The sequence below is a fragment of the Paroedura picta genome, chromosome 5, assembly GCF_049243985.1.
Source record: "Paroedura picta isolate Pp20150507F chromosome 5, Ppicta_v3.0, whole genome shotgun sequence".
NCBI lineage: Eukaryota > Metazoa > Chordata > Lepidosauria > Squamata > Gekkonidae > Paroedura > Paroedura picta.
In genome coordinates, this window is record NC_135373.1 from 102,653,807 (window position 1) to 102,677,637 (window position 23,831).

General features: G+C 46.9%; 1 protein-coding gene across 1 annotated transcript; it reads left to right on the top strand.

The window, feature by feature from the left end:
- The first annotated feature begins 906 nt into the window (after positions 1 to 906).
- Positions 907 to 13,505, top strand: PVALB (parvalbumin). Its single transcript, XM_077339620.1, has 4 exons — positions 907 to 1,084; positions 6,900 to 7,032; positions 10,078 to 10,187; positions 13,289 to 13,505. The coding sequence occupies exons 1-4, from the start codon at positions 946 to 948 to the stop codon at positions 13,315 to 13,317; spliced, it is 411 nt and encodes a 136-aa protein (XP_077195735.1). The 5' UTR covers positions 907 to 945; the 3' UTR covers positions 13,318 to 13,505.
- Positions 13,506 to 23,831: the final 10,326 nt, after the last annotated feature.

The following is a 23,831-nucleotide window of genomic DNA, read 5'->3' on the forward strand; positions in this document are numbered from 1 at the left end:
CAACTTTGAAAAGAAAAGAGGGGCAAGATAGTCCTAACAGTCTAACTGACTAACTATTCTTCTGGAGGCAATCAAGGAGGAAGTGTGCTCAAAGGCACAGGAAGTCCCTAACTGAGCCAATCAGGACACAGGAGGGGATCCTTTGAAAAATATCAGGAAGTGCCTCTCCTAACGATGCTAAATAACACATCTCCTCTGATGCCCCCTGCAGGACATTCTTCATATGCTCTTGAATCAGGCACACTACAGATTTTGTATCTTGGATGTGTCTGTTTTGGGAAAGGCCTCAAAGTCTGAGCACGAGCCAAGATGGCCAAGTGGGCACCAGGCAGGGGAAAAGCACTTGGGCGAAGGCGGTTTCGGCACGGAGGGGCCCAAAGACAACCGGTGGAGAAATCCGCCTCCCAGCCAACCCTGAAGCGTTGGGCTCTGCGGCCCCAAGCCTGCCAGGGCGCTCATTGGCTGACCTTGAGCCCGCTCCGCCGCACTAAAGTAGTTGGGCGAGAAAATAAACGCGGGAGAAATCCGCCTCCCTCGGCCGGAGCTTTTGCGAAGCGGGGGGGATTAGCGCGATCGCTGGCTCAGTCTCCGCGGCCCGTCCTCCCTTGCCCCTCGGCCGCGCGACCTTGGCCTGACCCGCTCCGTGCCAAGCTCTGCCCACCCGGCGCCCGAACCACTCTCGCCCCGATCCCGACTCCAGACGGGGCTCCTCTGCGCAGGGATGCTCGGGCTCGGCACGAGAGAAAGGGCGAGCGAGCGAGGCGCCGGGCGGCTGGGGGCTGCGGGGGGGCTGGCGGCGCTCCAGCCCTCTCCCGGCGTGCCATCCCCGCCCGGCACTGCAGCTTTGGTCATATGAGCAGCAATGATAAGGGCACTTTCCCCTCCCTCCCTGCCTCCGCCCGCCCCTCCCTCGCCCTCCCTCGCCCTCCCGCCTCCTTCGCCTGCATGTGCTTCGGGGGCCGCACTTTGCCTGCCGCTCCTTCGCGCTCGCTCCCTCGCTCGCTCCTCCCGGCAGCCGCAAGGATGGCGATGACGGACCTCCTCGACGCCGACGATCTCCTGAAGGCGGTGGGAGCCTTCGCAGGTGAGCCGGCCAGGTGGAGGGGGGGGGGGCTCGGCCAACTTCCCTGGGAAGACGCGACCGGGACGAGACGCCCCGTCGACTGCACAGGCGAGGGCGGAGGCTCCGCGGCAGCCAGGTTGGGTCCCGCGGCTCGCGGAGAAGTTCCGCGCTTTGGACAGTCCGGCGCAGGGGAGTCCCGCGTCCGCTCCGCTTCTGCCATCGCCCTTCAGCCCAGGCTCTGTCCCTACCAGTATTCCCTCCCTCTTTCCAAGAACTCGCGCTCCTTGTCCCGAGGCTGCGGGGCTTGCGGGGCTGCTTGTGCATTTCAGGTTTAGAAGGCTTTTAAAAAAAATTAGAAATCTGCAGGCTTTAATTTAAGACAAAATAGACATCTGCGGGCTTTAATTAACTGGGGCTACCGGAGAAGATGCGGCGGCGGGCAGAGGTCCAAACTTTACCTGCAGGGCTTTTGAGCATCCAGGCAGGGCTGGACATTCAAAGTGGGGAAGGATGATAAGGTGGGATCAGGTGAGGGCGCAAGGGACATTGGACAGCTCTTCTCCATGCACACAACACAACTCCAAGGATGTAGCCCCCCCCCTCCTCCCCCAATGCCCTGTTCCTCACTTCATCAAGAAACTTGCCCTTGGAGGCTGTACTGCTTTGAACTGAAAAAAGATTGCTCTATTCCACCCCCTTCTTCAAGGCACCCTCACTCTTCTCCCCAGATTAGCCTGCATAACCCACCCCCAAAGCCGAGAGCACAATTAAGCCCAGGTGCCGCCAAAAGCCCCTACCACTCCGCCCGAGACACCTGCATTGTCCCAGTCGCCCTCTTTGGTCTCTAGAATGTATGTCGGTCCACCAGTGGCCATGGAGCCAAATATTCTCCCCACCTCTTGAAACCTGCTAATGGGGGGGGGGGGGTGACCTTGCTAATACCACACAGAGGGCTAAACTGACAGCCAAGCAGCCCCATGAACTGCAGGCAAAAAAAGGCATCCCTCTAAATTGCTGTAATCCTTGGCTCTTCTTTTCTCTAGCTCTAGCATCACTGGCAAAGAGGATCCTTTAGGAATGAACAGATTGATACTCCCCCCCCCCCCCCCCTTCCTCCACGTTTCATTCGTTGATTCTCTCTGGAGTTGCCGGCAGGGCAGGGCTGGAGGGAGGCTGCTGCCCAAATAGAGAAGAGGCAAAGCATTCCGCCCTAACTAATCAGGGCACTTTCCTGGAGGTCATTCTCTGCGTTAGATTTCCCTGGTGCCTCTCCTGGATTCAAAGCCATTGGCAGAGGAATCTTTAATTTCAGGCACTTTGAAGTGTCTGAGACATCTTTTTTTAATCGATTCTAAAAAGAGGTCTGCAATGTAGCAGTCCCTGGGTACCTGCCCTACATGGATAGGCAGATGGATAGGAAGCCAGTGTGGTGGTTTGGTGGTAGTCACTAGGTTCTGGGAGACCCAGGTTCGAATCCCCACTGTACCACGGAAGCTCAGTGGACAGCTTTGGGTCAGTCGCTCTCCCTCAGCCTAACCAACCTCAGAAGGTGCTAGTTGTGAGAATAACATGGAGGATCAAAGCAAGGGGTAAATGCAGATGTGTGCATGCCCTGACAAAGCACATCTGACTTATGGCAACCCCGTGGTGTGGTTCTCAAGGCAAGAGGCAGTCAGAGGCGGATGGCCACGGCCTGCCTCTCATCCAGGGCTGACCCTGGTTAGCTCCAAGAAGTGATGAGGTTGAGCTAGCCTGGGCTATCTGGGTCAGGGCATGCATACCTGCCGAATTATGGTGCTCTTTATTACCCTTGGTCCGTTTCTAGTTTGCCCTATTCCTTTGGGGGGCACAGAGTAGATCAAAATTGAGAAAGTAGCCCAGTTTGTGCTTCCTGGAGAAGTTCCAGGTTCTCTTGCTGTTGCAAGCAAATTAAAAAGCTGTGCTCCTACCGACCCCCAACTCGGTGCCTTTTCATATGCTGAGCTGATCATGATAGTCCTTGTTAATGACTGTCACATCTTTACTTCTCCACTTTGCAACCTATGCCTATGCCCTGGTGGGATGATAGAGATCAGAATGTTCTCAGTCTTGTGTTGCCTGGGAGTTTGGGATGGGACAGGGTAGCTATCACCCAGCCAATAAGCTGCTAAGCTACTTTTGTTTGTCATCTCCATCTCCACATAGGCACATGTGGAGCCACATAGACTGTTTATGCACTGGAAACTTCACTGCCCCACCCCACTGTCAGGAGCACAGATCAGGGGTGGATAAGACGCACCAGGCCAAATGCTCCCCCATGTGAATGCAGGAAGAGATGGGGCAACCTGCCACGACTAAAGCTCCAGCCTGCAGCCCGGTATGAAACCTCCAGTGCATAAACAGTCATACTTTTGTTTGTCATCTCCTGGGACATATTCAGGGATATTTTGGCACACTGTGCCATTGTCTAGTGTGCATTGATGGGTTGAGCCAGTTGTGCATAATAGGAAGGCCCACTGAAGACTCCTAAATGCACAGGATTGCATTATGCAAGGGGATGAAAGTCACTTCCCCATGTAGGGATTTCCCTATTCCCTCCTGAAATACAATTTCTTCCTCCCTTTACACCAGCCTTTCTCAACTTTTTTTTCCATTGAGAGACCCCGGAAGTATTTTTCAGGCTTTGAGGATTCCCAAAGAGGTGCAATCGTACAGAATATGGTTGGGAAGCATAGCTGTGTACACGCCCACCCAAGGCCCCTCCCCTTGCCATTCCCTCCAGGCCCATGATTGGCCATTTTGGGGGTGGGTGGAGTGACATGACCATATAAGGTCATATCGCAAATAAAATTATCACATTTAAAAAAATATAAACATTATTTATTATGTATTGTTTATCAATTATACTTTTATGCCCCCACTCCCAGTACCAGCTGGCCCATGGTGGCAGCTCACAAGTATAAAACTCAATAAAACAGTACATTCACTCCTACCCATTTGGGAAGCTCTTCCAGTGCCATGGAGAAACCCCAGGATTTCACAAAACCCCGGTTGAGAAAGCCTGATCTACACTCTAGAATGTTTCTTAAATGAGCATACATTTTTTTCCGAAGCTTAAAATGTTCCAATTGCTTAAACGCTTGTATAAAGCAATCACAAAAACCTTTGTTCATTTAAATCATGTTCAAGGAAATTAAAGTGCTTTGCTCTTGGTAAAAGCTTCTAAAAGTTCTGAGAAGTGGTTTTCCTTTTTTTTTTCAAAAAAAAAGGGGGGGGGACTTTGAAAGCTTCTCCACTGCTGTTAATCTTTGTCCGTTTAGATTTTACTTTCTCTGAGGACAAAGTATGTCCCTGTTTCTGCAGTGCCAAAGTCCATGGATAGCAGCAGTAATCTCCAATGGCTGATTAATGGTTGGAATTGTTCGGCAGGTCCCCAAGAAAAGCCCACTGGTGGTAGCCGAACTGGTGGAATTCAGCTCTTAGCAGGCAATATGTGACTTAGAAAGGAGAGGGAATATCCACCAATGAAGAATTTATTAAATGTTTCCCTCCTAGTTCTCTGCATATGCTTTCTGTGCCTTACATTCTTGAAATGAAGTCCACGGATATGTTTACTAGGACCCCTGTTTATACATTCCTGTGTTGGCCAGGTCTGGGTTACACATGTGGCAGAATGAACTGGAAACATCCTCAGATGACAGAATCAGGTTACTTATGTATTGCTTTATCTCTATCCCGCCTTTGTCCCCTGTGGAGACCCACAGCTGCTTACATTGTTGTCCTGTCCTTCTAATCCTCACAACAGCCCTGTGCGGTGGGTTAGGCTGAGATTGTGTCACCCAGCAAGCTTCCATGGCAGAGTGGGGATTCAGCCCCAGATCTCCCAGACCCCGGGTAGTCTAGCCACTGCACCACACTGGGCAGTGTCACATCAATTACAGGTGGGGGACACCACTATTTAAATACTCCTTTAAAAACCTGAAAGTGGAAAGTTAACACAACATGGAGCAGGCTGGCAATAACTATTTTCAGTGAGGCGGCAGAGAGAACGTGGTACCTCAAGACAGCATCCCCTCTTGGAGGGCAAAATGGAACGGTCCTTTCCACCACCTCCGAGTTCTGTCACCTCATTCCCACCTCGTTCTGCAGCAAGTGCAGCTGAAGCCTCAGAGGTGGCACATGGACAGCTTGGGCAGGGATCCCTGGGAAAGAGTGATGCGGATCAGTTACCTTCCAGATAACCAAACAGTTTTTAACTGAATATTTGGCCCATACTTCGGACCGAATTGGACATGATGGTGTTCACTGGTCTGACCTGTGGGTACTGCCACCATTTTAAAGTGATTTTTAAAAACTGTGAGGGCACAATCCTGACTGGGTCCACAGGCTAAGGTGCCCTTGTCCGTTGACCCCCCCCCACACACACACAGTTTTTCAAGCACCAAAATGGTCACACACATCCAACCTGGCTCCTTCAGCAGTTGAAAAGGTGTGTGTATGTGTGTGGAATGACACAAGAATGCCTCTGCCTGCTGCTCTGTGGCCCCATCAGGATCAGGTCCTACCAGTATTTAAACATCTCTTTAAAATGGAGGCAAAATCCATTGATAGGACTATGGATACTGTCACATCCAGTTTGGCCCTTGGTCTACACCAGGGGTAGTCAAACTGCGGCCCTCCAGATGTCCATGGACCACAATTCCCAGAAGCCCCTGCCAGCGAATGCTGGCAGGGGCTTCTGGGAATTGTAGTCCATGGACATCTTGAGGGCCGCAGTTTGACTACCCCTGGTCTACCCTGACCACAAGAAACCAAGACATTTATAAGCCTTCATCTTTCTACTTTTCAATCTTCTTGTTCTTCCTTATCCCATCTGCCTATTCTAAAATACTGTATTTTGTTGATTTCTTCCCCACCCTCAGTGAATCCTTTCTATCACATGTAGGCTTTGCAAGATTTAATTGCTTTCCCATCATACATGCAAATAATATATATTTAATATTTATTAGTTGATGTATAGCCACTTTTCTCACTGAGATTTCAGGGGGATTACAAAATTTAAAAGCAATGCCGGATTAACAGTAGAAGACATACAACCAATAATGTAATAAAATGGAGCCACAGACTTGGGAAACAATAAAATAAAAATAGCATAGGACATGAAATATCAAACAATACAAACACCGCATTAAAGGAATTAGAAAGCAATGCAGGGAGAAGATGCATTTGGTAGAGAGCCTCATTAACTACAGCCCTAAGGCTGTAGCCCTTTATAAAATGATTCTATTTTGCTACAACAACAATTCTCCTTTACTGCTACATTTTATTACGGTTAATCACTGTACTCATGATCACTTGTGGCTAAAAGCGTGAAGAGAGTCCCCTGGAACGCATTGTCCTTGATCTGAGATTTTATCCCCAGTACTAGATACTAGATTAGATTTATAATGAAGAAGAGACGGTTCCTATAACCTGCTTTTCTCTACTCTAAGGAGTCTCAGAGTGGCTGACAATCACCTTCCCTTCACCTCCCCACAACAGGCAATTTGTGAGGCAGGTGAGACTGAGAGAGCTCTGAGAGAAACTGTGACTGGCCCCCAAATCACCCAGCTGTCTTCATGGGTGAAGAGTGGGGAATCAAGCCCTGTTCTCCAGATTAGAGTCTGTTGCTCTTAACCACTACACCACACCAGCTCTCAATGAATGATGGCTCATCCATACATTCAGGCCAGACCTGATGTTGTCGTTCTAAGTAATTAACAACTGGTTGGCAAAGCAGCCTTTTGCTTTCTACCACCTAACTGCTAACATGCCTTAGCTAGTCTCACCAGTGATCTCTGCTCTATTCTCCTTGCAGCTCCCGACTCTTTTAACCACAAGAAGTTCTTTGAAATGACGGGGATGAAGAAGAAAAACCAAGAAGACATGAAGAGAATTTTCCACATTCTGGACAAAGATCGGAGTGGCTTTCTTGAGCAGGATGAACTAAAGTAAGCAAAATCCATATTCCTCTTATGTTAGATGAAAAGGGAACTGTAATAATATGCAACAGAGCCTGATCGTACACAGGGCAACAGTTATATGTAAACAGATGGACACATAGGCTGTAAATTACCATTGTATGATGGATGGAATGGCCTCCAGATGGCACAGAAACCACTGAGAAATTAATAGATCTGTTTTTTATATTTCTTTTATTATTTATGTTTCCATTGGAGAGTTCAGTTGTAATATTTGCTGAAAATGTTCCATGGCTTGTACTAATTTTGTGGTGGAGGAGCTTGACACTGAGGAAGGGCCCTCCTCAATCAATGCAAAAACCTACCAGCAAAAGCCTATTAAAAAAACCTGGAGTCTTGTGGCAGTCTGTCTGAAATTCTGTACTGTGCCATCCTAAACTGAGATACATCCTTCAATGGAATAAGAAGGGCATAACTCTGCTTGGGAAGTCACTATAAGGCAGAAACGTTAAACAAGTCCATTCAGAATCCTTCTCAAATCTCAATCTATCAGACTGTGTCCTGGGAAAGTGTTTTTAGGATTGCTGTCCTAATCATGTTATTAACGTAACATTTAATTTTAATAAAGACATTTTAATATGGCTATGGCCACTTAGCAAGCAATTGGGTAGAATACTGCCTGCATGTTTTGTTCCCCTGTATCTCTCTGTTAATAAAAGGGCTTTGAAAAAGACAATTCACGGTATAACCTCATGCAGCCCCGTGACCCCTGCCCCCTCCAGGTGACAGCTCTGGCTGCATTCGCTGTACACATGAAGAAAGCGCTTCAAAGGAGAGAATTCTCAAAAGAGCGGCTGGATGGAGTCTGTACCTTTGCCCAAAATAACTGCCGAAGCATCTGAAATGGAGCTTTCCCTAGTGAGACTTTCTTCTCCCTGAAGTAGCTTCATGTGTCCGTTTCATCCCCACCCACCCCCCAATGACTTTACTAAGGTCACTCTTACAAAAATGACTTTACTAAGGTTTACTAAGGCCAGGCTGTGCTTAAGCTTAGTGACGGAGATAGGTGAAGGTGAGTCAACAGAACTCTCAGTGAAGGCAAGAAGGAGACAGGTAGTCCTGTAGAAAGAATGCTGGCTTTTACTGGGGGAGGGGGTGTCACACTCCCCCTCAAACTGACCACTTGCAGTTTGAGAGGGTTTCTTCATATAGCCTGGCTTTTCGATACTCAGAGGGCAGTCATGGCCCAAAGAACATTCCACCCACTATGGTTGATCGTAGGGGTAGACTGGCCATTTGACTTGCAGGTGAAGTTGAAGAAGAAGGGATGATCCTGCGTTGAGCAGGAGGTTGGACTAGATGGCCTGTATGGCCCCTTCCAACTCTATGATTCTATGATTCTAAGAAGAAGAGTTGGTTCTTATATGCCGCTTTTCCCTACCTGAAGGAGGCTCAAAGCGGCTTACAGTCACCTTCCCATTCTCCTCCCCACAACAGACACTCTGTGGGGTGGGTGAGGCTGAGAGCCCTGATATCACTGCCCGATCAGAACAGTTTTATCAGTGCCGTGGCGAGGTTCCAAGGTCACCCAGCTGGTTGCATGTGGGGGAGTGCAGAATCGAACCTGGCATGCCAGATTAGAAGTCCGCACTCCTAACCACTCCACCAAACTGGCTCTCTTGTTGGTAGGCCACTGCCCTGACAGGCCACTGGCATCTTGGAGCAAGCAGAGCCAGTAATTCTGCTGGCACTGCAGGTGACACCCTGATCTAACCTGGTTGACAGTGCCAATGGAAGTGAAGGAAGAAGAAGAAGAGTTGGTTCTTATATGCCGCTTTTCCCTAGCCGAAGGAGGCTCAAAGCGGCTTACAGTCGCCTTCCCATTCCTCCCCCCACAACAGACACCCTGTGGGGTGGGTGAGGCTGAGAGAGCCCTGATATCACTGCTCGGTCAGAACAGTTTTATCAGTGCCATGGCGAGCCCAAGGTCACCCAGCTGGTTGCATGTGGCGGAGCGCAGAATCGAACCCGGCATGCCAGATTAGAAGTCCGCACTCCTAACCACTACACCAAACTGGCTACACCAAACAATGGACGAGCCAGTGCCCATCACTGGTACACCTGGCCAAGTCTGAACAGAGTGGCCCTCGGAGCGCTGTCTTGTAGCACCACAGGAGACATTCAGCCCAACTTGTGGTTGGGCATTTTAACTGCTCAGTCCACTCCAGTTGATCTGCCAGCTGTGCCTTTTCTTGGTTACTAAGAATCTGGCATCTATCATAGAAGCCTCTTAACTTGGCCAGTCTACTAGTATTATACATGGGATGGCTAATTATGCAAAGGGAGTGATACCAAGCCTGATACCAAATTGATCCAGTTGCCAGTTTCTTTCCAGGTTAAATTCAAGGCTTATATGACTTGAGATATTTCTAGGTGCTCCTTCTCCCGTATAAACTTTCCTCTCCCAGAATATTTGGGACCAGCAGAATAGATGTCCCAGGTTCTACTGCCAAAACTATATCAACTAGATTGTACTGCCTGCTACTGCACAGTCAGTGGCATCTGGGTTCATGGGCAGACAATAAAGGCAACTAGAAATTCTTGCAATAAATCTCAGTTCAAAAATCTCAAATTGGATTATTCTTGTCCTTTTAAATGTGTACCTCTTAAAACTGGGGGTGGCAGCACACTAGACTAGTGGAGGGGGAAGCTTCTAGGAAAAAGCACTGCAATTGTGGAAGGACACTGTCATCATGTAAAACAAATGCAGCAGATTAATTCAGCCATTATCCAAACACCTCACCAAATTATCCCAATATCTTCCTGAGCAAGATATCAGCCACACCAGCAGGGACTTGAGCACACGCCTAATTTTAATATGCAGTGCTTTTCCAGGCTGCCTTGTGATCCTTCCATTCTCTTGTAATCCGCTATGCAAACTTTTTACAAGAGAATACATATGAAAAGCCACTCTCTAAATATAAACACCCAATCCAATAAATAAATAAAACTGTAATTCAATATGAGCTCTCCTGGATCAGTTTCCTACTTTCCCTTCTCTCTTCATTTCTGCAGATTTTTATTGCAGGGCTTCTTGCCCCAAGGCAGAGTCTTGACTGGTAAGGAAGTCCAAATACTCTTGACTGCTGGAGATAAAGATGGAGATGGCAAAATCGGTGTTGATGGTAAGGTGCCCTGTTGGGGAGTTCAAGTCTGGTACTGGGAAAGCAGATTTCAACAACCAGCACCATGAATAGTCACAAAGTTGTCACTCTGTCAGGGTGGTGGTAGTAACACCATGCCCCTTCCTTCTCAGCCCCAACGGAGTCAAGCCTGGCATCTTCCAGGCCCAAAAGACAGAGTGATACACCTTATCAGAGCTGCACACTAGCCAGCTTATCAATGTCAGCTGGCCCTTTAAGAGTTAGATGCCCACTGACAATGTACTCTGAGTGGGTGTCTTATTCTTAAAGGGCCGGCTGCCATCAATAAGCTGGCTGGCGTGCAACTCTGATAAGGTGCATCATCCAGTTGTCTGGCAATCATCTGCTGGGAAGCTCCTCCTGGGGTGGGGAAGGGCAGTAAAGAGAAAGAAACTACTCAGGAGGTGCTATTGGTTCCTTACAGGCAGAGTCATACCCCCATGAGATTTCTAGGTAGAGCAGTATTTCCTAACTGGGGTTATGCATACCCCAGGGTTGTGCCACAGCCCCAGAGGGGTTTTGTTGTTGGTGGGGTGTTAATTTTTTAATGTATTTTAAGCAATTTTTAAATTTACCCAGGGAGTCAATTTACTCTTTTTGGGGATTGGTCAACTCACCCCCTCCCATAATGGCCAATGATGGGTCTGGAGGGGGTGGGAAGGGAAGAAACCAGTACCTAGCTTCTGCCCACCATTGCTGGGCAACTTTAGCCTTCAGGCTGGATTTTCTTGTTATAACCACCTGAACAGCCAATATCAATTAAGTCTGTCCCATCCCTCTTCATCTAGGAAACAATAAATTATATTGGCAAATCTGCATGTGCGGGTGGCTGCAAAGGAATATAAAATTTAAACATATGTCACTTCTGGGGGTGTGGCAGGAAGGTTTGGCCTAGTGACCTCACTTCCAGGGTTCCTCAAAGCCCAAAGGATATTTCAGGGGCTGCTCATCAGTAAATACTCGGATAGAGAGACACCCCTGGGCCTGCCTGATACTCTGGAAGTTGCTGTCTGTCAAAGTAGATAATACTGACAATAATGGTAGTCAATATTGATAGTCTGGTGGTCTGACCCCCTATAACGCATGTGCCTGAGAGAGAATCAGAGCAGTTTATAAAAACAGATATCAAACAAGCAAGAGCCTGTGGGTAACTTTGGAACTGTGACACAGAGTAAAGGTAAAGGTAAAGGTATCCCCTGTGCAAGCACCGAGTCATGTCTGACCCTTGGGGTGATGCCCTCCAGCGTTTTCATGGCAGACTCAATACGGGGTGGTTTGCCAGTGCCTTCCCCAGTCATGACCGTTTACCCCCCAGCAAGCTGGGTACTCATTTTACCGACCTCGGAGGGATGGAAGGCTGAGTCAACCTTGAGCCGGCTGCTGGGATTGAACCCCCAGCCTCATGGGCAAAGCTTTCAGATGGCTGCCTTACCACTCTGCGCCACAAGAGGCTCATGTGACACAGGGTAGGGGGCACAATTACAAAATAGCTACTAGGGCTGGCTGAGGCACAGAGAGGAAACCCAAGAGGCATAATTTTATTTTTTTTTAAATACACTGGGGAGGGGAAAGCTTGGGAGAGCGAAAAACCAACACCTTGGTGGCAGCTGCCATTGAAACCATGTTATTTTAGTCTGTACAACCCATTAGATGTCCAGTGCACTTAGAGTGTACTTAGCAGGCACCAAGAAGGATGTCAGCAGGCACTAGAATGCCCTGCTCTAGATTATTGGTGTGACAGAGAATATCCAGAGAACGAAGGGCTCAGACGGAACTTGCCAGCTTCCGCAGTGCCTGCACGACAGAGCTCTTCCACCAGGCCTATGGCTGAAGCTCTGGGCCGCCCCAGCTGGCTAATTAAGCTTAGTAACCACTATCCTGCTGATTGCAGTTTTATTGTTTCTTGTTGTTTTAAAGTGCATTGGTCTGTTTTTTACTGTTAAATCAAGTGTATTCTTTTTATTACTCTGTTATTTAATATGTTGTTCACTGCCCTCAAGATGGTAGATTCCAAGAGGGGCAGTATATCAACTGACCAATAAATACATACCTACATACATACATACATACATACATACATACATACATACATACATACATACATAAAGATGTAAGGGGCTTTCTATAAGGAATCAGGGAAGGCCAGTCAGTTAGGAAAACCCCTGACCGTGATGCAGTAGCATGACACTCTTGAACTCTGGGGCAGGCTACTGGGGCTTAGGGCAAGGTGGCTAGGAAGGGGCTTCTCTTCGCCTTAGCCTCAGGGATACATTGCAAGAACACAGTTTAACCTCTCCTGCTTTTTAACCTCTCCTGTTTTGTATGGAAGAGGTGTATGTTTAGGGAGAAAGACTTAGAGGGTGCACCCCTCCTGGCATACATGCCATGATCCTAATTTCAACCAATTATCCCCATATTACAGATTGTCAGGGGCTGCAGTATACTAGAATAACACTGCATGGAATTGCACAGTTTAATTGGTAGGGATAGCAGAGAATTAGGATTTGGGGGGGGGGGGGTATGATATCACATACCGTCCCCCCAGACTTTATGTGCTTTGAAGTTCTGTTGGGTGCAAAGTTGGTATAAAAATGTTTTCAATAAATAAAGTTAGGCAAAGAGACAACAGCTGGCCAATAGGAAGCGTTATGTTTGATTTGAATCCAAGTCTTGCTAGTTCAAATCCACACTCCAGTTCCCACACCAAACTGGTACCTTTAGTGGGTATATGCGGTGTGGGGGGGGGGTTCTGCTGATTTTCTGACCCTCTGTATACCAAACTGTATGGGTTAAGAGTGCCTTTTCTGAATACAAGTATTTAAGGCATTAAACTCCCTTATTGGACAGTTAGCATCAGAGAAATCAGAGATGTGTCCGAGTCGGAGAGGAATTCACAAAGGCAACCTTTTTGTTTTAAAATTTTGTAATCTGTCTTGAGTTTCAGTGAGAAAAGTGGATAAGAAATGAAGTTCAATGAACAAACAGGGAGAACAGTCCTGTTCTCACAGCCTCCACCGGGGCACTTCCTCTCTCCCAACTGGCCTTCCTCCTCAATTTTCTCTCTCTCTCTCTCTGTCCTCCAGAATTCACAGCCATGGTGGCTGAATCATAAAAGCCTTGGCCCATCAGGACCGTTCATCCACCCTTTGCTGCCTGACTCCAACAGTTCTCTGCTGACCTCCATAGTTCCTCTTCTTTATTTATGTTGTTTTATACTTCAGCTCTGTTCTCTGCAGCCCTGTAACGCTGTAACTATGCTGAAAGATGCTCTAAAAACAATAAAGGTCTCATCAATCCAGACGCCATTCTCCCTGTCTTTCAGATGCAATGTTTTTAAAAATCAGTTTGGAAAGGACAATGGCAGGAAATCGAATGGGACCCCTCTCCTTTTCTCTAGCGCAACACAGTAACTGAGACAGAAAGCATTTACCAAAATAGTTGTAGCAGGAATATGCCGATAGTATATAATTTCATCTCCTCTTCCTGCCTTATGGCATGACCGATTTACTCCTCCTTCTCCTCCTCCTCCTCCTCTTCCTCAGATTTCTGGATAGATGACGTGCATCTACTCCTAGCCTTGACAGATCTCTAGGGAGAGCAATTACACAACTTCATTGATCAGCCACTTTCTTTGATTTAGCAGCTCCGGAGGCTGTAAAACATTCCCTAACAGCTAACCTCAGAATTTCCCCAAAACACTTCTTTAAAGCCTAATAAATCTTTCTCTGTATACCTGGCCCACTTTGTTTATCAAATGCAATGTGATATTTCAACAAAAAAAAGCAATAAACTACACTAGCTTGTATCACTCAGACTCAATTCCACCCCCTGACACACACAAGTGTCTGTAATACAGTCATTTCTAACATTGACAATGGTATATATTTTACCAACAACACTAGTCAATAGTTTTATTCATGCAATAAAATGACTCACAGGCAGAAGTTTAGATGACAGGAAGGTAAATCACCTCTCTGGTATCTTCATGCAGCTTTTTAACACTTCTGCTCCATGAAAATGATTGTGGGTCTTTCTTAGGGTTGCCAGCTCGCTCCTGGTCATTGACGGGGGAATGCCAGATCCAGGTTGGGAAACTCCTAGAGATTTGGGGATGGAGCCTGAGAAGGATAAGGACCTCAGTGGGGCGCAATGCAATAGAGTCCACCCTCCCACATCCATTTTTACCAAGGGAACTGGTCTCTGTGATCTGGAGAAGAACTGTAATTCCAGGTCCCACTCAGAGGCTGGCATCCCTAGTCTTTCTATATTTGAAAACAGCCTGGCTTTACATCACTTTACATCTCACCCGATTCAGAGATGGCTTCTCCAGCCAAGAAGATGGCCTTGGCTTCCTCCTGTGCCTTTATTTGCTGAAGTTCTGCAACATGCTATAAGTGTGGGAACTGTTGCCCTAATCGTCCTTCAAGGTGGAGCTTTATTTATTTATTTTATTGTTTCATTCCTTTAGATTTATAGACTGCCCTCTCCACTAGAGTGACAAGGGAACTAAACCGACTGCTGCCTCACCAACTACTTGAGGGTCCGCATACCCAATTCAAGAGAAATCAGCCTGGGGGAGGGGTGGCAGGATATATAGGTTTACAGTGTTTTGGGAGTTTCCCAGCACAGAGCAGGTTCCCTTTTGGTATCCCTTTTCCCTAAAATCATCCAGGCTGCTCAGAATGTTACAGCTGCTCCTCCGACACAGCAGCAGAAGTCCAGGAAAGATTCACTCATAGACCGATCATTGTGAAGAGGTGGGAACAAACAGGGTACATTCTGGAGAAGATAAAGAGCAACAGAGAGGAGGCTCTCTGTGTATGGCTGCCCTTGAGTCGAACAGTTCCTGAGCCCAGGCTAATCCAAGTTCATCAGACCTCAGAAGCTAAGCAGGGTTGGCCCTGGTTAGTATTTGGGTGGGAGACCACCAAAGGTTAGCAGAGTTGCTACACAGAGGCAGGCAACAGAAAATCACCTCTGCATGTCTCTTGCCTTGAAAACCCTATGGGATTGCCATATGTCAGCTATGATTTGATGGCTAAAAATGCCCTTGAGTATGAGAGGGAAAGTGAAGGAAGCACTGTGAATGACCAGAGACCATTAGGTTGTCAGAATCATCATGGTCATCATATTCTTCAGTCTGGTCCTCGCCTTTCAGATGTCAGCTTTAACAACATTATGAGTGTTACATCTGTGAATAAACGAAGAGACATTACATATAACAAAATTATGTCAACTCAATCACAAACTGCTTTATGTCTACTTAGCATCATGGTGGTCTCTTCTAATAACTTGTTTCCCTGGCATTCTTTTTTTCCAGCTACATACCTATTATTTCATTTTCTAGAGCTTCAAGCAAATGCTATTTCTGGTTACCTAGAGAGCTTCCATGCTAAACATTCAAACTTGGCCTCCGGGTTCTGGTTCAAGAGTCCAACCACTGCCTATGCTGGCTCTACCCCAGCCTAAGCCACAGAGCAATAAGGGACTGGGGAGACACTGGTTTAAATTCTTGTTCAATCATAAACCCCACTAACTTTCTCTGGGCCTAGCTTTTCTATAGGGCTGTTGTGGTCATAAAAATGGGTTGAATGGGTAAACACGACCCTGAGTTCCCTGGAAGAATGGCAAATACAAATGTGGCAAGTAAAATTCAAAGACGCCTTCAATATTTTCTGTAAGGCATGTAACCCTGTTTATTATGCATACTTGAGAAACTTCTAGCTTATGGAGGCAGAAGTCATTTTTCATGCCTTCCAAGTTTTCACCTGTTTTTTGTAGAAATGCAAAAGAGTAATGATTGATGCCAAAGAGATATTAGTGCATTCTTACAGTAGCTTCCTGCCTAAAGATGCACTCAAGGCAGCTTATATATTTGTTCATGAGTCCTTTCAAACTGACTAAGAGTGCCCACAGTGCAGCTACCTTAACTTATTTTATTAACTAGGGACAAAGCCCACTGCATTCAGGAATACAAGAAGTTGGGTTGGGTGGAAGAACTCTGCAGATCCCCCCCCCCCAATTGCATTCCCCCCCTAGAAAGGCTGCAGGCAGGGAACTCACCGGCAGGGGGAGCTCTCACACAGCAGGGAACTGCAGACTCTGAGCCTCCGACAGAAGTGGAAGAAGGAAAGGGCGGTCAGGGGTGAGGGACAGAAGGCAATTGGCTGTCTGCTGGACCAACAGGAGGAGGCACTCAGGGGTGAGACAATCTCCCTGAGTGGGTGTTAAGCACTGAGTGGCACTTAAGCCATGAGACCAGCTCCTCCTCCAAGGCCTTACTAGAAATATTAAGTAAAACAGATTATATTTGTTTAAATTTTATTTACAGTATTTATAGTCTGCCTTTCTCACTGATACTCCTGTCATGTTGTATCATGTAATTCTGTGTGATCAATAGAATAAGCAAAGTAATAAGCTTAGAATGACAGAAATCTAAGCAAAGCAGAAGAATGTTGACAATGCCCCCGAAGTGGAATGACATAGGTAGAAAATGATGTGGTTACCCAAATTGGAGGTCTCCTAGTATTAATTTGGGAGATTTAGCTTAAGGAGACCTAGCAAGAGGGGATAACTTGGGGTCTCCACCAACGCATATGGGGATTGTTCCCTAAGAGAAACTCAAAATAAGCAGTCAGCTGTAAAAACTAGAATGCTTTTGATTAAAAGGGATACAGAAAACACACACAAAAACCTCCCCCCCCCCACACACACACACAGAGGGCTGGCTAAGAAAATAAGGAAAGGAAAGGGAGAGAGAATTTGGGAAAGGTAATATTTACCAATAACGTTGTAAAGAGAAGTCTACAAATTCAGCAGCAGGACAATCAGCATTTCACGGAGGGAGGACGATTTACATGAAAGAATGGATGAATATACGGATCCAAATACACACACACACACATCACTGGGGCAAGATAACCATGTCTTATAGGGTAAAATCCTACCCAAGCTATACTGACATGTTCGTTTTAAAAACAATGAGTTGACGAGATCTCTGTTGTTTGACAATGACTATGGGAGCCATATGACGAGCTTTTCCAGAGAAGAATAATGATACAGAAGAAATCTCAACAGGTTCCCAGGACTCAGACAATGGCTAAAAGATGTGCCATCATCCCTCCTCTTAATTCAATGCTTTTCATCTTCCTGCCAGATGCAGCTACACAAAGAAGCTCTGAGATGGTCTCTGTGACCGTAGACATTCTTTGGCAGGGAACTGAAATTTAAAAGTTACTGAAACAACAGTCTCCCCTTAGAAGGAGGGATAAGAGGAGGGGCTGGGTGCTGTGAGTGTAGTAACAGACTATGGCTTAGTGGCTTTAACCAACTGTATTCTTTGACTAGCTCTAACAAATTGTATTTTTATAGACTGTCTCTATGTTATGATATATAACCCAATATACAGGCTTCATACAGTGCTCTGCTCTTTATGATGTGTCTTTATTCTGCAAAATAAATCTTGTCTATCTTTCCACGCTGGTGATTGAATTCAGTTGGGACTTGACTGGCACCAGGCTTGAACCTGAGACCTCAAAATACTTGACTTCATAGTCTCATTCCTTTTATTAAAGCACCTTTGCATTGTAATACACCCCTAATGCTCTCCTGAACCATTCTGTTTTGCAGTGTTTGCAGAATGCCCAAAGCGTAGGGTCCTTCCTGAGCATCTCAGGCCTACCATTCCACAAGATGGGGGCCTCAACAGAGAAGGCACACATGTATGGTCATTGTTGATCTCCCCCATTTGGAAGCTGGTACCTGCAGAATACCCTGTTTGGGTGAGGGTAACTGTTATGGTGGGGGATAGGAGGGGAGCAGTCCTGCAGCTGGGAGGTGCACAAAGTACGTGATAGCTGGTGGTAAGAAGGTCCATGTCTGTCCAGTGTCTCTATGGCAGGCCTCCTGAGAACTATGCACTGCCTTCTGTGATTATTATAATTTATTATATTTCTGTACTGCCACTCCCAGACCAGCCGGCTCATGGCGGTTTACAATAAGGCATAGCAATGCGATCTGAAGAGAAAGCAGCTCCATATCTCACAAGCATCTCCATAGTAAAATACCGATGGGCCTTCTCAAGAGCACGTTTTAACTCATTCCCCCCAGCCTCCCTCGAGGGCAGGTTTGCCATTGGGCAGTGGGGATTGGCAGGATCAATCCAATGAAAAGAATGGGAAGCACCTTTGAAGGTCCCTTGGGACTGGGAATACCATTGCAGGTGTGCCATGTGATGCTATGTTGTCTTGATCTGAGAGAAATGGCGCATCACAGGATTACATAAATGAACACCAACTTGACTTCAGTGCAAACACAGACTCTGACATCACTGATCAAACCCTTGACATACCCAATTCTATGGAGCAATTTCACCAGAAGATCGCTCTTAAGTTACCGCGGGTACAGCCTAATGAGAAGCCGGCATGAAAAGTAGAAACTGCTCTGCCAAGGAAAGCTGTTCCTGTGGTGTAGTGGCAGGGGGACCACGTTGTAACCGAGCGGCCCTGGGATCATCCTTCATTTTGCAATTTGAGTGGCTGCCTCCCCCCCTCCTCCCCCCCTCCTCTACCCCCAGACCAGTGGGCCTACACCAAATGGTCCAGGGAAAAGTTCAAGTGGCATGCAATTTCAGCATCCTCTTGGAGGGCTCCCTTCCTGTGTTAACCTGCATATTGCTAAACCAAAGCTGGCACCACCAAATCCAATGCTTGAGGTGCCTAATTTACCACACCTCCTGCTTAGGCTGCTTCACATTAATGTTTCTCTTTCTGTCACGTGGGCAGGAGGATGGGCAAGACTGCACAGGCCAGAGAACTGAGCCTCACAGAACGAATGTCAATGTACCTCTGACTCCTACCCCAATCGGCACTAGAAATGGGAAAGGAAGGAGAGATCCAGAGAGCATTTGCTCCAGACGTCCTTTCCCCTCAGCAGCCACTGGCCTCCTGTGGCAATAAGGTGCCATTACACTGTCTATGTAATTGGCAGGTACCAAATGGCTTGTAGGCAGCGGAGCAATGCCAGTGAACCAGCCTCCGTTGCTCAGCTCCTTCGCAGGCTGCCTTTCTCTCCACGGGAATAAAAAGACTACGCTTGATTCCAGGCACAACACTCTTGACTCCATGACGGCTCATGATTCACCCGTTATTCTCCACGGGAGAACTGAAAAGAACCTCTTACCGAGTCATCCCAATGTTCGCCCTAAGACCAGCACCTTCAATCACAACCAACAGTGAATTTGGGGGGGGGGGGGGAGGGACGATTCCCAGTCCGGATGGCTGAGTTTCAAGGAGAGCTAATTAGGGTTATCAAAGCATCCATAGTCTGCAGGGTAGAACGTTGCTGTTTTCTTCTCCCACTGAAGATCCCACGCCCATTCTTTCCCCTGGGGACCAGCAGGAATCGTACTGGGGGCGAAGATGGAGTCAACAATGGGAGGGGGTGAAAATCACTGGCCCCTCTTCCAAAGGCTTAAGTGTGATTCGCTTTTTGGAATTGTGGGGTTGGATGCCTGCCGCTATGTCAGGCGTGTTCATAATCTGGAGTTGAAAGGAACTTCTGATGTCAGGTATCAATTTACCAGACTTAATATTTATCCTTTTAAAATTCTAAACGTAGTATAGGAGTTCTGTGCAGGTATGGAAGTGGCAGAACTGTTAGGCATCCAAGGTGGCACGATACAGCCATGTCAACCGCCAGTAACACCAGCATAGAATCATAGTATAATACAGTTGGAAGGGACCTCCTGGGTCATCTAGTCCAACCCCCAACACAACGCAGGGCACTCACAAACCTATTGCTCATCCATCCACTGTAACCTGCCACCCCCTTGAATCTTCACAGAATCAGCCTCTCCCTCAGCAGACTCTAATCTGGAGAAATAGGTGTGATTCCCCCCTTCTTCCACACAGTCCCCACATAAAGCTATGTGTGCAGTTCTTTTCATCACGGTCCCCTCCCTGGGGAATGAGGTGGTAGGACTTTCCCTATTTCAACTCTGATGCTATGCAGTGATAGGGCTGTATTGGAACAATCTCTCTTTATTGCAGGATTAGCCGTGCAGTCCTACAGAGAGCTACTCCAATCAAACCTGTTGGTTTCAAGCAGCTTGGACTGGAATAGCTCTGCATAAGATTGCAGGGTCTGTGGTAGTATAGAAGATGGGCCAGGCATGGTTGATTCAAAGTACCTTTTTACACAGTGGATGGGAAGGCGTGCATTTTGCCAGTCCCACCCGCAGCCCCTGCAGTCACCCCCCACAACACACACACCACTGAAAGGAGAAGAACAGAAGGTTTCTGTAGTCCACTTATCTCTACCCTAAGGGGTCTCAAAGTGGTTGACAATCAAATTCTCTTCCTCTCCCCACAACGGGCATCTTGTGAGGTAGGTGGGGCTGAGAGAGTTCTGAGAGAACTGTGACTGGCTCAAGGCTGCATGTGGAGGAGCAGGAAATCAAACCCAGTTCTCCACATTAGAGTCTGTGGCTCTTAACTACTACATCCTGCTGGTGGTATTGGCTGTTGACATTAAGTTATATGGGCATGTCAATTGCCAATGTTAAGGGATAGCAATATATCTACCCCACCCAGCCCAGCTGGCCAAAGGAGAGCTTGGATCAGGGGTGGGCAAACTGTGGCCCTCCAGATGTCCATGGACTACAATTCCCATGAGCCCCTGCTAGCAGGGGCTCATGGGAATTGTAATTCATGGACATCTGGAGGGCCACAGTTTGCCCACCCCTGGCTTGGATACTGACATAATGTGACAGTTTCAATTAACATGGGTAATGGGCCTATGACAATAATTAAAAGTTGGGAATGGACAGCTGACTGAAGTGAAAGCTGTGAGCACATGAGGCCAGGAGAGTGTGGAGGAAGCCACTATGCATACAATGTTATTGTCAAGGCCACGGCAACAGCTGAAGGGATGTGTCGATGCACCCTAATGAGAAAATGAAGCATACCTGGGACAGGAAACACAAAATTTAATTAAGATAGCAAATCCTTATAAGCAAATTCAAGGCAGGAGAATTTCCTAGAGAACTGATTCACTGAATCCATTTCTATTCTAATTTGCTTCTTTGTACTTGAAGGCAGTTAGGATCAAAACTATAGCTTCTATATGATTATACCTGCCATTTGAAAACAGTGCATTTTTGCTCGCATTGCTCACAGATAGCCCTGTTAAACAATTGGCAAACGTGCCAAATAGCAGTCTTGCACAGAGAAAGGTGTGGTGACTGAATCCAGAACACCCTCTCCCCCAAAACTGATTAGTCTACTATCAGTGCTTTAGTCAAATGACTTAAGACACCTTTATTGGCATAATTAGTCGGGTGATGGTTATATAAGCCATGACAGCCGGATTTCTGGAAGTATCATGTATACAACAACCTTTCATATATCTGATTCCTCATCCACCTAGTAATATGCATGTGGGAAGCTAGATTCTACATTGTTGGGGCCAATGTGCAGCAGTTCTCTTTTTCAAAGCTATTGCAGGACTCCTAGTTCCTGCTGAGTGGAATCATAGAATCACAGAGCTGTAAGAGGCCATGAGGCCGTCTAGTCCAACCCCCTGCTCAATGCAGGATCAGGCTAAATCATCCAGGATAAGTATTTGACCAGTTGCTGTTAAATATACCTCTCCAATGCCCCTTGAAGGATATTTGCCATATGATTCTGAATCATGCACACTAGAAATCTTGCATATTCTGACCCAGGTAACAGGCATGACTGTGAGAAACAGCCCTGCATGCCTTTCATTTGGTCTGAAAGGACAACCAAGCTGTCAACAATGGCTTATTCTTCATTGCCCAACTGAAAATTTACTTTGCCAGTTTGGAGTCTAAATTGGGGTCCACAAGGCTGCTGAGGAAAGAGCTGCAGATGTCATAAAGCCACAAGGCAAGGCAAGGAGGAAGTAGATTGTGAGTGCTTTAAAAAGGCAGTGGATTTTGTCTTTTTGTTTTGAAAAGTTTGCCTACTGCTGACTCTGTTCAGATGTACCTCGGGCGGGGGGGGGGGGAGGTGGCATGATGCAGCCCAATCTTGTCCAATCTCAGAAACTAAGCAGGGTCAGGACTCAGAAGAGACACCAAGAAGGAAGACTCAGCAGAGGAAGGCAGTGGCAAACCATCTCTGCTCCATCACTTACCTTGGAAGCCCCTGCCTGGGGTCACCCTAAATTGCCTGCAGCTTGACGTCGCTTTACCTACACAAGATGCACCTCCAGGATGTTACTGGAAAGGAATGCTGCATGTGGGTTCCCTGAGCAGTTGCTTAAGGATAGTGCTGTCTTGATGGACGGCCTTAGCGCTACAGTTACCAGAGTAGGAGATTGATCTGGTGCAGTCATGTATCAAAACACCGCAGCTGTCACTGATAAATAGGATCTGAGCAGGGGACAGGGAGGAGGGACCGAAGAAAAGACCGGGGAGGGGAATAACCACACTTAGCTCCTGCTAACAGAGCAGAGCAGACAAAATGGATGGGGTTGTTCCACTTTCAAAATGATAGAGCACATTGATGCAACGTAGTAAATGTATTGCAAGAGAAATGGGCGGGGGCGGGGGGTAGAGAAGGATTGGGATAGTGCTCAGGGAGCAGGAGACCTTCCAGACCAATGAAACACAATTCGGCATTTCTGTGCACAATATTTTACATGACAAACACACACACACGCAAGAAAGGGAGTATAAGCAGTGGTATATTCGAAAACTGTATGCCCAGTTTACAAGATATCCATTTTTTTTATTTAACAGGGGGAGGACATTCAGCTGCCTTTCTGAGCACCTGTCCTAGGTGACCAAAGCACTGTAGCAGTGCAAGGATGCTGGCAACACCCCTGGGGCTCTTGCTTTACATATCCGAGTCCCCGTTTTCTCCTTTCCTACCGGCAGAGCGATCATCTGTTGACACAGTGTACCATGCCGCCATGAATTTCCCATAAAATATCTACTGCACAGTGAAAATTTACATTGGGAGATCATAACTAAAACTCATTTTTTTTCCTGAGTAAATAATGGAAGGGGATGTCATGATTCCATTTTTCAGTATAATATTTAATTCATTACCATTTTCCATTTCTCGAATGCATCTCAGGCGATAGCTGGATCTCTAGTCAGCTGCACTGGAGAATGTGGAAAGTTTCCAAGAGAATTTAGGTCAATCTTGCAGTTGTGTGCTCAGGGCTTCAGTTATTCTACGACTGTTATACACACAAATGAGGCACATGATTTGACGTTGTGTGATTATTTATTGAAAGAACCAACTGCTGGGCTTTTGGCCTGGGAATGATACCCCTGAATTCGTAAATTACGGTGTGTGTAAAAACAGGAGCTTCTTTCTGAATATTGTTTTCAGTCCTCTTCCAACTGTGATAAATAGCACACAGGACCGCAGAGAATGAAAACCCAGGGAAATGCAAACTGCTCAGTAAATTGTCCAGAGAGCCTGTGTGGTGTGGTTAAGAGCAATGGCCTCTAATCTGGAAAACTGGGTTTGATTCCCTACTTCTCTTTCACATACAGCCAGCCAGGTGACCTTGGGCTAATCAAGGCTCTGTTAGAACTGTCCTTGCAGAGCAGTTCTATTAAGGTTGTCATCCCCACCTACCTCACAG

Coding starts and splice junctions, on each gene's coding strand:
- PVALB (XM_077339620.1), top strand. CDS start 946: ATGTGCTTCGGGGGCCGCACTTTGCCTGCCGCTCCTTCGCGCTCGCTC. Junction 7,033..10,077: donor CTTGAGCAGGATGAACTAAA/GTAAGCAAAATC, acceptor TCATTTCTGCAG/ATTTTTATTGCAGGGCTTCT. Junction 10,188..13,288: donor TGGCAAAATCGGTGTTGATG/GTAAGGTGCCCT, acceptor TCTGTCCTCCAG/AATTCACAGCCATGGTGGCT.